A 14,061-nucleotide genomic window follows, 5' to 3' on the forward strand; every position below is an offset into this window, starting at 1 on the left:
GTTCCTGTATAACTCTAGGTTCAGTCTTCCTTTGTTTCATTGGTTCTGAGAGAGAAAGACTAGCTGTCTGTGGAGACCTGCAACTAAATTTGAGACTGTATTTCATACTGCAAATTCTGAATATTCCTGTTCAAGTTTTGTGAAGGAACTAGTCATCTCATGGGGAGCTGTTGTAGCAATAGACAAAAGAACTGAACACGAAAACGTACAGCAAACGATTTTTAACAAGTAGCACTTCTCTTTTCTGTTGCCGGTAGGTGTCCTGGAGATTTGGCATTTAGGAAATGGTGCAAGTTTATGCAAATATGATTTCAAGGTCATCTGTGAAAGGGCCCCTCTGCTCTCCCTCTTTGTCCATTGATCACCAGTGGGTGAATGTCAGGAAATAAGTTACCATGTGGGCAGTGGGGACTGGGAATTTGGAAACAGGCCCTGCTCCACTGGGGTGGTAGGAGGCACTATCTACGTCCACAGGCACAAAACCAGCAACTTGGATTCTTCCTGCTCCCACTGCTCCCTACAGTCTATCCTAAAGCCAGAGCCCAGGAGGTCCTACCTGCACAAACAAAGCTTAACCTGCTGTCGGCCAGGCAGTGGGAACACAGTGTCCCCTGTGGAGGGAAGAACTGGGCAAGATTTCTAATATTTGCACACACGCTTTACATGCTTATGGTTTTCTGACATCTTTCTCCCACAGCAAGAAACTCCTTGCTGTGTAATTTGACGTTATTTGGCCAAATCCTGTGTAGCTGGAAAATCCCATCTGCCTATGCGTCTCTCACAGCAGCCCCTGGGACATGGGCTGTGGGAACCGGGTACTCCCAGGCTGGACTGGTGCTGAGATTGATTAATTTTGTAAAACTCAAACCCTGAAAAGTACTTCAGCTTAATTCAGAGGGAATTAGCCATTCTCACAGCTGTTCAGCTGCTTGTGTCGAGATTAACCTCTTTGCAGACAGCTGCGTTTGCAGCATACTCAAATAGGTATGTTGAGCTTCCTAAGAGTTGCTAGATGTTTCTGTGACCTCCCCTTGTTTTTTCCTTTCAGCTCTGATGGCCTTTCTGAGTTACAGAAAACTGAATGCCCGTCAATGCACGCTCTTCTCCCAGGTAAGAGGCTGGGTCACGCTAACTCTCCAGTAGGAACTGTGAAAGTTCATGTTCAAATATCATCTGGAGCTTTCAAAATTCCCAAAGGTGTTTTCTAGTGAAAGTTGCTGTTTTCTGGAAAATAAGTATAGGGTGTGTGTCTGAATCTGTATAAGAGGAGAGACAAGCAAGTGCAAGACTGTTTCTCACCCTCCCATCTTCTCCGGGAGGTGAATGCTTTTTCTTGTGATATTGGAGTGATGAGGAAGTGAAAATTCAAGCTGGGTGAAGAATTGTGTTTAACAGGGGAAAAGCAAAAATATGTACCAAATATTTGCCAATTGCAGAAAAAATGAAAATGTACCACCTAAAGAAAGAGGGCTCTTCTGCGAGCCCACAGACTATCAGAGCAAACTCCACGTGGTCCCAGGCTCTGCCCCTGATAACAGCTAACAGGGAATACTTTAGGGAGAGAACAGCGTAAACACTGTTTATTTCCCGCAATCTCTGGTTCGGGGAGGTTGTATCACGTCTATGGACATAATCTTTGCAGATTTTGGGAGGCTATATTATGTTGTCCGACTCCTTTTTGAACCTGCTAGCATTTTTTACCTTTGCAGTTTCTCATGGGAATGAGTTTCTACAGTTTGTTTAGTTGTTTCCTGTAAGGTGAAGCATTTCTTTTGACTTCTTTTATATCTGCTGCCTGAAAGCATCACTGGCTGCTCCTAAATTTTGTGCACTGAGAAATAAAGAATAATCCTCCTCTACTGAACGTCCTCTTATCCCTTGTAGTTAGTTGTATGTCTGCCCACTGCATGCTCCTCCTCAGGGAACGTTTTCCAAACTGAGAAGTCTGTCTTTGCCTAATCTCTGCTCAGCTTCTAAGCCACCTTGCCCCTCTATCTTTCTAATTCTAGTGTATCTTCCCTAAGACAAGGTTAACAGATCTGCAAACAGTATACAGACTGTGGCTGCACTGTGACTAGCGTACTAATGTGGTGTATTTTTCTGAAAGGTCCTAATACTCTGCCTTCTTTCATGAGTATTGATCTTGTGTCTTCAGAGTCCTCCATGAGGACATTGAGGTCTCCTTCCCAAGAAATTTAGTAATTATTAGCATGTGTGTATATTGGCAGATTTTCTTCCCCAGGAGTATTATATGGCATTTATTGATATTGACTTTCATCTGCTAATTTTTTATCCACTTACTTCTGGACCATGAGAGCCCTCCGTGGCTCTTCAGAGCCACCTTCAAATCTGACTATTGTGACTTTATCAGCAAACTTTATCATCTCACCCTTCACCCTGAATTTCGTTTATCTGTAATGTGAGGAGCACCTGTCTCACCTGTCAAAGTTAGCACAAGCAAATATCTTGAAAATATTTGAAAGTATTTGAAAATATCTGGGGAAAGACAGCTATTTTTAAACTTCAGTCTCTGCTGTTTTATTTTGTGGCTGGAGTCTTTTAGGAAGTGTACACACTGAAATCCCAAACTAAGGTTTTGCTGTGGATAGGTCTATCTCAAACATTTGCAAATACTTCTGTTTATTTTTCAGTTATAAAGAGTCTTGAAAGCTTTTCTTCTTTCTCCTAACAGACACAAATTTCCAGTATTAGGAGGTGGTTAGTAATTGCTAGACTTTTTCACAGTCTTTCCTCTTTTGTGGGAAATGATGTAAAATGAGAATACTTTCCATTTAAATGTTGCCAAATTTAGTTACATGGATTTTTTCCACTTCCTATCAGAAGAAACTTTATTTACAGATTTTATTTGAAGCCGTAGCTACAACAGTTCAGTTCATTTCTTATTTGGAGATGGAGGGAGCACTCTTTGCCCATTGCATATCTCATTCGTCAGCTACTTTGCTGATCAGGGTTTTCTCTCTGCCTCTGGAGAGCACGTTTGAACTTGGCAGAGAAATTATGGAGGTTTCAGGAACACGTAGTTTTGCAATTAAAGCAAAAATGAACCCAAAGCCAGACAGATTATGAAGATCTAAAAAAATCTGTCTGTCTCCTTAGCAGAAACACTTATTCCCATATGGCAGCCAAGTACTGCAATTCTGTCTGTGTTTGAGGTGAGTCTGTCTCCATGTCTGAGCTGTGGATTTTCCGTGTAATTTCTCCTCTGCAGCCAAGCAATCTTAATTTTACTTAGAACTGAGAGGCAAGAGGTTGCCTTGGGCTCTCAACGCTCTTTTGGGGGCTGCTAGTTTCTAAGTAACACAAGAAAGTAGTACGGGGAGAAACAGGACAGACTGTGCAGCTGTGTTGGTGTAAAAAGAGGTGGAGGTGTCCATGGGTCTGGTGGTGGGAGGCAGCACTGGCAGGAGGTTGGAGGGGAGCAAAGGGCCAGGTGATGGGCAGGGGCCAGGATGAGGAGAGCATGGGGACCAGGCAGGAGCAAACCTGGAGAAAGGAAAACCAAGTGGGATGGGAGGCACAGCAGTGAAGTCCCACACAACCATTGGGATGTGCAGGTAATGCACTGTCAGTGTTTTCTGCTTTCTCATCTTCCTGGTCTTCCTCAGCCTACAGCTGCCTCCTGAACAGCTGTTTTCTTTACATTGTCCCAAACAGCCTATCTGCGATCTTCCTGAGTGGTGTAACCAGTTGAGATCCTGAAAAAATTTGCAAGAAACATAAATTAATTCCTTCTAGTGCTTCATTCAGTGTTTGTCAACAACACCTTTCCTTTGTCTAAACTTGCCTTGTGTAGATCCTGCAGAGAGGAACGAGAATGTGCAGTCCCACCTTTAGTTTGTCTTTGACATCAGATCAAATATGTTTAATTTTAAATTAAGGACTTCCTGGCTGCTAGTTTCATTCCAACGTCGGGAGGCTGAGCTCCTGTCACAGCTCGTGTCATCACTAGAAATAAAGACTGTGGCCAATAGTCAACAGCTCAAGGGTGTTGCCTCTAACATGGAGTAGGAACATGCTTGGTCTTCAAGGGGTCTTAAATACATGCTTTTATAGAGAGCTCAAATAAACTGAGGCTGGTTAGCATAAGAAGAGAAGAAGAAGGAAGATCGTAATAGTCTTCAAATAAGCGCAAGCAGGAAGGAAGATAAACTGTTCTCCACATCCCTGGTGGATACGGCAAAAAGTTATGAGCTGTCATCATAGAGGAAGGTTCAAGTTAGACCTTAGAAATCCCTTTTAGTGGGAAGGATGGCGAGGTGTCGGAAGCAGCCATCCATGGCAGCTGCCAAATCTCCATTACCAGAGCTCTCCAAGGCAAGGCGAGTGTCGTGGCTGTTGCGAGAGAGCTAGGCACAGCATCAGGGCTGGGGCAGGTTTCAGGGCTCCCCAAAATACCTAGCTGCCAAAGTACCTGCAGCTCAGATACACACAGGGTAAATATTCTCAGTAGCAAGGCCTTGTCCTTAAAAATGCACTCCTGGTCCCATCCCCTTCCCCTTCCTTCTGTCGAAGGAAGAGTGCTGTTTCGGCACTGATGCTTGCGGAAGTAGTGAGCTGCTAGGTTTTTCTCAAACAAGAACTTTTCCTATGTGATAAACTCCGCTGTATTCGCATCCTTGTATGTAAGCGTGTCTGTGTGAAAGCATGGTGCTGTAGGGATCTCCTCCAAGTTTTCTTGCTATTCCAGCATAGAAAACAGACACTGTGCCAACAGAATGTGTCCCCACCTACTGCCGCGTTGGGCAGATACATACACGCCCTCACAAACTAGTTCTGTGGACAATTTCCAAAGAAACTGAGCAGTGAAGAAGCGCAGAAGAGAGCAGTGAAAGATCTTTGTATGAATGAGACACGGTTGGAATAGCTAGCATGGTCTTTGGGCAGGTATCCTGCTTTCCTTATCTCTGTGTTGTAGTTAAATACTTCAAGGGGGAAAAGTGAGAGCGCAGGAAGGAAAGAGTTAATGACTCATGTTGTGCATAGAAAGCGGAACTGCCACAATGCAAGCTAGCAGTCACCTCAAAGTGAAATCTTCTGAGATACCAGAGGATAGGTGCTCAGCCCCTTAAAAAAATTTTTTTAGTAAGTTGTATTGCAATACACAGGCGGCTGTGAGCAGTGCTGTTTGTATGCAAAGGCTGCATGATGAAATGAGCAGAAAAGTCCCTTGTGTGTCTGTAAATTTAGAATTCATTCAGGCTTTGGCAGCAGCACCAAAAGACGGGTCTGGAAAGGTACATTTCCGACTTTCAGTCTAATCACCCAGCAGCTTCTGCAACCAAAACTGTGGCACAGACCACAAGAATGGCCATGAAGCACCATGACTCCTGAGCAGATTTCTTACTCTCTCAATATTGCTCTTCTTACCACTTCTACCATGGAAAATATCGTTCCAGTCTTCTGCTCATCAACAGCTTGACGTTTTCATGTCACAAGAATCAGATAATGCCCCAGCTGTTAAATGACAAAATTGGGAGTTTGCTCCTCAGTAACTTACCTGATTTCCAATGAGCTGGGTTACTGATGGTTTTTACGCTATTGGAACCAATAATTTATGTAACCTCAGTGCAACTGATGTGCCTCAACACTGGCGATAAAGCACCAGGTGATTACCCTGGCTTTAATAGTAAAGATAAGATTGTATTGACCCTACAATGATAAGATTTATAGTTTTGAATACAGATCCAGTTTTCCCAGGGATTCAAGCTCTGTCCTGACATTTTAAACAAGCTAGACTTGTGTGTAAATGACCTGTGATTGAGACATGTTTTGGAGCTCAGAAACATGCTGTGTAGACATAGCTGCTACCACAAGAAGTACAAAACTAAGTTATCTGTGAATACCTCTGAGGCAGAACTGTTCTTTACAGTGGTACGGTCAAAGCCTGGAGGGTAGTAGTTCAGGCATCAAAAGTGCCAATGAAAACTAGCTGTCAGTGTGCTTAGCTAAAGAAGCTGAGATTGTGTGTGATTTTCCAGTTTTTATTTATAGGAGGCTTTTATTAGCCAAATAATGGAATGCTCTGCTACTCTCAAAGGGTCTTCTGACATCTGTGAAATAGAGATCTTTTTCAGCTTCAAACGTACAATTTGAAAATGGATTGAAAATATGCGAGAGATTTCCCACCTGCTGCTGCTCTCACTGGCTGCAGTGCTCAACAAATAGGCAGCTAAGCTGTGTCTCCGGGCCAGCACTGAGTGTGGTTGAATGCTTTGGCATTTTTTGGCTTTTAAGTCTTCCTGCTCTTAAATAATATGTGAATATGAGGATGGGAAGAAATGCTGCAGTATGAGAGGAGGCAGGATGCAATTAAGGCTGTTGATGCAGCCTCATGGTCCTCTAAACTGTCTATTCAGGGGCTCCCAATCTTGAATCTTCTTTAGTTTGAAGATACGAGAGGGACCTGGAGAGGAGAAATAGATGCTAGAGAGGCAAGCTGTCCTGCAGGGGAAGAGTACTGATATCCCCAAAGGATCAGATCAGCCAGGAGAAAAGAAACATTAGTTGAGGAGCAGACAAAGAGCCCTCCAAGCACACCCCTGAAACCAAATTCTCCTCTTCCTCCTGACACCTCACCGACTCCTCCTAGCCCTTCTGCAACACCCTGACCCTCTTACCCTCATGCTCTATCCTCGCTCATTTTTCCCTGCCTCTGCTGAGTATGTGTATTTAGTAGACTGGAATTCGTGCTGTATAACTGTTACTGTTAAGGCTTCTTCTTATTCTTGATTGTTAAATAGTGTTTCGAACCTGGGTAAAGTCACGGCCTCAAAGATCCTCAAGTCCGGTAGCTCTGTACTCAGTTCTGCACTATGTGATGGAATATTTCCTTTTATTGGCTTTGCATATTAGTTATTCCTCCTCAGTTTCCTTCTGGTATGGCTTACAGTTGTCTGTGTATGAAGGAGCACTGTGTCTGCGGCTTCTCCTATTTTATACTGATGTAGAAATCATCTGTTTCAGTTTCTTCTGTGTCAGTAACAATAATTACATAATAGGTCTTCTTCAGATTTCTACATACTTAGTGTCTCAGTTTCTGCTTTCAGTTTGTTTCTGGGTTTGATATATCTCATCATTTTTCATATTGACTGCAGAGAGGCTGATGGCAAACGCAAAGCATCCGTGCTGGAATCTGTGGATAAGTCTTAAAAATGTTCTTGTTTTGTTTTTGCAATTAGTGTAACGCTGTCTGTTTTGTGGTACCTCAGTCTTTGGCTTTCAGCATTGCTTATATTTAAAAATCAGTTTGAATGCATCTTGGGGTTTTTAATATAATCAGCCATTTACTCCACAAATGCTTGAGCTGGGATTTCAAAACACCACGCGTGACAAAATATTCAGGGAATTACAAAAAGCAAGGTTCTGGAGTTAGGAGGGATCATTACAAACCTGTAGCTTATGCTTCAATTGACCAAGTATTTGTAAAGAGGATGAGTCTTGGATGAAGAAGCAGCTGATGCACAGTTCACCATGTTCCCCAATAAATTGTTCCAGGGTTAATTTACTCTCAAATCAGAAACTCGCTCAATTTTGTCAAAGGCAGGGAATGGAGAGGAAGTGGGTGGCTCGTGGTTGGTTGGTAGCTATTCCCAGACAGTGTACCAGGCAGTTCCTCTGCCCGCGTTAGAGACTAAGCATGCCAGTAGGACCTCTGTGAGGGTGCTAGCTCTGAAAGAGCTGTAATGCTGCTGACCTGCTAGTTGCTGCTGTCTTGCACCTACCCAAGGTCGGTGCTCCCAACTGTAGTTGCAAGCTGTTGAATGTTGCCTCTCTCCAGATTTTCTAGCTCTCAGCTTCATCTGAGCCCTAGCCTGGCACCTCTGTTCCAAATGTGTCTGCAGTTGCCTGCAGCATCTGTGCTGAGGGCTGCTGGCCTCCAAAACAAATGACTTTGCAGTGGTCACCAAAAGAGCCAGTGGTCAAGGTAGAAAATGAATGCAAATCTTCTCGTTCCATTCAGTGTAGGCCAGTGGTTTTCAAACTTTCTGACACTCATCCCACGAGTTTTCCTGTGGAACTAGGTTGCATTGTCATATGAAACTGACATGTTTGTAAAAGTAAAGTTTTAAAATCTGCAAAGACCAGCTGCAGATCTTCTTTGATAGACCTTCCTACAGCTATGCCACTGTCCTTGTCAAAATGGATATTAATTCTTAGCTGCAGCATTGATCAGTGACAGGTATGCTGGCAGAGACTCCTAGGAGGGCAATTCTTCACAGCTGCCTTCAGGCTTCTAGACACTGACTGCCTAGTCATCTAGGCTTCATCTGCAGTCCGTAAGGAAAGAAAGTCACTTCCAGAGGATTGTTTCTCTCACCCTAAACTAGGTGATGGATAGTCAGTTCTCTCTGGATACTTGGCTATCTCCATTGTTTAGCAAGAGCTTAGGTGACTAATTAAGCTGGACAGCTATTGGATGTCAAAAAGTGGGGGGAGACTAATTCCATTTGAAGCAGTCCGGTGCATCATGGAAGTCATCTCTTGAATAAGATGGTCATCTCTTGTGAAGGCAATGATTTGTGAGGGAGATATTTGTGAGGGTGGTGTGTGGTTTAACACATTGGATATGCTGCTCTCTTTAGTGGTTGCTGGTGGAACAAGTACCAGCAGCCTTGCTCCGGGGTTGCTGCTGTTGCCTAGAATTCAGTCCAGGTTACAGAGCAGGTCTGAACTTTATACCTGTCTCTCTATTAAATAACAGCCATTAGAGAATAAATGTGCCTAGCTGACTTTTGTCCCATCGTGTGCAGAGTGCAGTGAGAGAGGTAATGGTAGGAAGTTGCTGAAGCTGAGGTGAAGGTGAAGCTGAGTTAGGTGTGTTTTCTGTTTGATGGTAGAACTGTGTCTGAGTGTGTGTGTGTATGTGGTTCATCCCAGATCTGCAGGTTCTCCAGATGTCCACTTTCCAGACGAGGCATTGCTCATGCAATAAGAAAGGAAGTCTGGAAACTGCTTTCAGCAGTTTTCTTTTGTATTTGTGCCTTGGCTGTTCCTAAGCTGAGCTTTGGAGCAGCTCTGTGCTGCTGAGTGTTCAGAGGCCAGATCACGCTCTCTGGGTACAATTCTGGGCAGAAATGCTGGGGCATGGAGGATAATGCCTCAGAGGAGAGCAGTCCTGCCCCAACTCCCTAGCAGCCAAGCTCCTGCCGACAATCTCTAAAAAGAGGGGCTGAGATTTGTCCTGGGGACTTCTGAGTCCCAGCACATAACAGGTATGGGAATTGCAGAGATGCACTGCCCTGCCTACACCTTCTTTCCATCCATCAATCCTCTCTAAGTACAGAGAGAGTTTGCTGCCAGAAGTATTCAGCTGGTGGTTCATGGTTGCACGATGTGCTTCAAATCTGAGGGGAAACAGGAATGGTATCTGGAGCTATGGTCACAGACACCAAGCTCCTGCTGGCTCTGCCAAATATCAGGTGTGTGATGCTTGCCACTACGGTCTTATTACAGCTAGGGAGTATTTATGTTTCATGCTGCTTGTGCTTGGACTGTTCATTCCATTATCTATCTTTCACTGCCTCAAAAGGACCTGAAATCCTTTTGTTACTCAAGCTGAGGAGAGCAATATTTAACTTCCCCGCTGAATGGTACGTGCTTTTGGGAGTGTAGCTGTCTCTGGTTGTGCGCATTAGAATTACAGATGGTGGGAGCGAACTGTGAAGTGAATGGAAAGGAGTAAGAAGATGAGAGAAGTTAGCCTTAGTGTTTTCCTAGTTCTCTGTAAAGGGATTTCCCCAGCACGCTGCTAGGGCATCAAGCCTTGGGGTCATAAGTTGGTGATGTCATCCTGAGTCACTTCTCCAGACAAACCTGCTGACTCAGTCTCCATTTACCCTGAGAAGTTTCCCAGGACTGAAGGGAAGCACAAACCCTTGTCAGAGTCCAGTACTCTCTGACCAGGTTCTTTTAGATTGCACTCTCTGTATGCGTGGACTATGTTTAATATAAAAGTTTATTTGGGGCGGAAATTTGATGTTACATGGGATTTTTGATTTAGCAGAGTGATTCAGCAATATACTGAAATCACAAATGAAGTATATACACTTAACAAAATCTAGCTAGACAGTTCAATCACAATACCAATGTGATTGCCATTACTGGTCTCAAATATGCTCACCATCACGATGCTAGGCGTCCCCAATCGCCAGCAAGGAATACGTGGGTTGATGTCAGCTCAAGCCCGTTGCTTTCTTCAAAGTGTCTTTGTTAGCTGAGGTTTTATACTCTCTATTGGGCTGAGCCACATATACACTTCCCCCATGCTGGTCTGGCTAATCTCAGGGAGACATTCACATCCTTTTAGTCTGCTCAGGAAAAAAAACTTACGCCAGGTCCAGGTAACAGATATGGCTGCTTGTCTAAGACGAAGGCCACCCTTTGGTCCCCTTTGTCTTGAGATAACATCAGTTCTCTGTGCAACAGCTGCAGTTAGCGAGCTGCATCCTAGACTCTCCTTGAGATTTATGGGGCACCTTGCCCTCTGAGCCTTCTCCCATTGTAGGGGTTGTTGATCAGTCACAACCCTATAGTATCAGGCTGAGGTATAGACTTCCTAGGGAAAAAGGGTCTTTCACCTCCTCATCAACATAGCAAACATAGTTTGGGTCACAAAGCACAGCCCCATTGACGTTAGGGACATAGCCAGCCAGAGGAGGGCTCTTCCTCTCCAAAGGGACAGGGCCATTTCCAGCTGCTCCATGCTACCTGCTTATATGCAGTCATTTTTCTTCTGCGATCCTGGTTTCAGTGGCAACATTTATCAGCGGTTAGATCAAAGAAGACGGACATGTCACAGTTGCCCATTGTAAAGAGGGAGGCGAGAGCACAAGAATGAATTGATGTTTCCATAGTACTTTGGAAAAGATTATATAAAAGATAGGTGAGGAAGGGAGGGGACAGAAAGGGGGAGGACAAGTGAAATGAGAAGTGTGAATATCTAAAAGGAGTTGAGAGAACCAGGAGAGTAAGGCAGCAGTTGCAGTCCAAGGAAAAGATGTAGTGAAAGTCCCTGGCAGTACAGGGGAGGGAAAATCATTCCAGGTCAAGGTTCAGAGACGAATATACAGAACATTAGGGTAGGACCCCAGGCTCCATCAGCCCCGTGTGGAGCAGGGCAGCATAGACTTCAACCACGTTGCTTTGCCTCACTGTCTTGCCAGGGCTGCGACACAGGTATTTTGAAGGAAGAATTACCAGTATTATTCAAACTACAGTGGAGCCCACATTGGGTGGGCTGAGATTGGGACCTTGCACAAGATGCTTTACAGGCATGAAGTAAACAAAAGCCTTGCACAGATCCCAGTCCTGATGTGCACCCAGCTGGCATAGAGCAGGGGACTGTTAAAGATTGGTAGCTGAAATACAGACAGACTGAGGGAATCATCAGAGGGACCGTACATCCTCCCAAAGGGTGGACCTCAGGCCTAAAAGGAGGCTGCACAAAACCAGCAAGGTGATTGAAAGAAATAGGGCAGAGATCTCTCTCTTCATGAGGCAATGACACCTCGGAGCCTTGTGAAGCTGCATGCTCCCCAGGAAACTGCTGCTGCTGGGCGAAAGGTAGCGTAGGAAGGCCCAGAGCTGTTTTTGTCCACTTGGGACCCACAGAACGGCAGCGGCCTATTGCAGAGCCGCCTGGAACAACTGCCAGGAGGTGGGAGATCTCCATCTGATCCCCTTCCTGAGGGAGCCATCCTGAGGGGGACAGTTACGTTAATTTTCTTTCTTTGCCCTTGCGAATCGCCACAGCAGCATGAGATGGCTTCAAAGGTAACATTTCCTTGCATTTCTTCCTCATAAACTGCTGCCAAAATTTCTGTTCTTGTGTAGGCAAAGCTGGAATATCATAGACATGATGGAAGTCTTCCCATCCAGGAAGTTTTTCACATCCTCATTTCACTTCAGCCTTGAGGACAAGAGAAAATATCCAGGGTTTTCCCTCCCAGGGCAGGTTTACTTCCAGTACTCTGCATGCATGGTTTCACATTCTCCAGACTGTTTCTGTGAAACATTGTCAATGTTTGAACTCTAGGGAGTCACATCACTATATTGAAAACATGACTGCACATGCCACTGGCCTGTCGTTAAAGTACTGGTTATCCTTCTCTTACCAAGGATGCTGCTGTGAGCTGTGGCCTGCCATGCCCACAGAGGGGTGCGTGGAGGGCTGCATATTGCAGGCGCTCAGAGCCTGGGCTGGTCAGCCTAAGACCTTCCACGGCCTCTGCTGAGATCTGTGATGCAAATGATAAAAATGCAGCTAAACTCCCCCATTTTGCAAATAAAAAGCAGGTGATTCATTGGTTTATCAGGTGAGGCAATGAGAGCTGGGTAACCCATGCACTGACCACAGTCGTACCACTGAACATGGAGAGCTAATCTTGTTCAGGCTGTTCTGGAAGCAGGAGGCAGAAAACAATGCTGCACTGACTTGAGCAGTGTTGTAAAGGAGGGAAAAGAGTGCTTCATCTGTAGAGGGGACTTTTTTTTTTGTTTTATCATCTTGTCAGCTAGATACTAGGACTGCAAAATTATCTAGTTTCTTTATTATCTTACACTCTACCCCTTCTTTTAGAGTAATGTTAGGGAAGAATCTCTAACTCAAGAAAAGCACAAACAAGAGAGTTAAGGATGAGTCCTGATTTAAGAGAGATGTTAGTTTCATGAAACGTTAATTCTAAACTATTTTTGGATCCAGATGTAGCTTCGGACTGTACAATGCAGACTGCATTATTTCTTGCAAATGTCTAGATCAGACATGCTAATTCAGAACTGATAGGCACCACTGTATTTGCTTGCAAGAAAGAGCTGTTTGTCTTAAGCAAAAGAGGTGGCTTGCCGGGAATAACTGTAGTGAGGCTGGTATTGCCTTTGTCTAACTATAACGAATTTAATCTAATCTAGATCTACTGCCCATGCAAACTCTGGAAAGACTCTGAACGCTGGCCAGGGAAAATTCTGGCACAGTAGCAGAGATCAAATTTACCGATGGCACAAATAGGAAGTTATGTCAGTACAAAAGCAGGTTGGGATGCCATGCAGAAAGATCTGGCTGACCTTGAAACTGAAGCGGTAGTGTCTGACAGTGGAAGGAGCTAGGATTTCAGCCAAAGCATGAAAGCTAGGCTTTCATTTCCAGGCAGTGGAAATTGCCATAAAGAATGGTAATAGATGCCTCCAGGTGAGTAAACACCCCAAGCAAGGGTGAATCCAGAAACTACGTCAAATAGGAAGAAAGCATGAATAGCCAGGAAGCCTGTTTCCTTGAGCATCATCATGCATAAAAAGCTGAAATGAAGCATGGAAGGAAAACAAGTAGAGAGGAAAAAGTTCTGCTGAAGCATGGAAGGAAAACAAGTAGAGAGGAAAAAGTTCTGCAGCCTCATAAACAGGAAAAGAGATAATGAGGAAGTGGAGATGCTTACACGAAGGAAGTAGTGTAGGTTAAGGTATGAACTGAATACTGAATTAATGCTTTGCCTCAGTTTTCACTAAGGAGGACAACACGTATAAGGTTAATGCTTGGATCTGTAATAAAAATAGTGATTACTAAATGCTAAAATAGTAATACTAAAGTGGCAAGGGAAATTCAACATCTGGAGCGGAAACAAAATTTAAACTACTCAGTATGAAAATAACATGGTGCTTGAGTAACCTTTTTCCTTGGTTACAGTTGAAAGAATTGGCACATGAAGTTGCAGATTTAGTTGTTAAGAGTTTTGATTAATCTGTTAATTTGGGGACAGAGGAGTAGCAAAAACCGTACGTGCCTTCAAAAACAAGAGGAAAAAAATCCAGAAATGTACGTACCTCCCAGTTTGCCACCAAAAATATGGAGTCTTAAAATGTGAGGGGAAGGGTAGCTAAGGATGGGAAGGCAGTGGAAAGGGGATAAAAAACAGCAGTTTTATCAAAGGCTACTCAGTGCAGGAGAAATTTAATATCTTTTCGTAGAAGGTAACTAGTTTCTAAGACAAGGGCAATGCCATGGACATAATCGAGAATCGAGTAAAACATCAGTCCATAACCTTATAAGAA

The 14,061-nt window shown here is 44.1% G+C and overlaps 1 protein-coding gene across 3 annotated transcripts in view; it reads left to right on the forward strand.

Moving 5' to 3' along the window:
- The window catches only part of LOC138067970 (uncharacterized), a 164,501-nt gene that overhangs the window by 60,022 nt on the left and 90,418 nt on the right, over positions 1-14,061 (forward strand). For all 3 annotated transcript variants that reach the window (XR_011142438.1, XM_068951961.1, XM_068951962.1), the window contains one exon: positions 1,049-1,110. Coding sequence is in view for 2 of the 3 variants with exons in the window: in XM_068951961.1 (XP_068808062.1) it covers positions 1,054-1,110 (57 nt within the window). In the remaining variant the exon portion in view is untranslated. The remainder of the gene's footprint in view (positions 1-1,048; positions 1,111-14,061) is intronic.

The sequence above is a fragment of the Struthio camelus genome, chromosome 8, assembly GCF_040807025.1.
Source record: "Struthio camelus isolate bStrCam1 chromosome 8, bStrCam1.hap1, whole genome shotgun sequence".
NCBI lineage: Eukaryota > Metazoa > Chordata > Aves > Struthioniformes > Struthionidae > Struthio > Struthio camelus.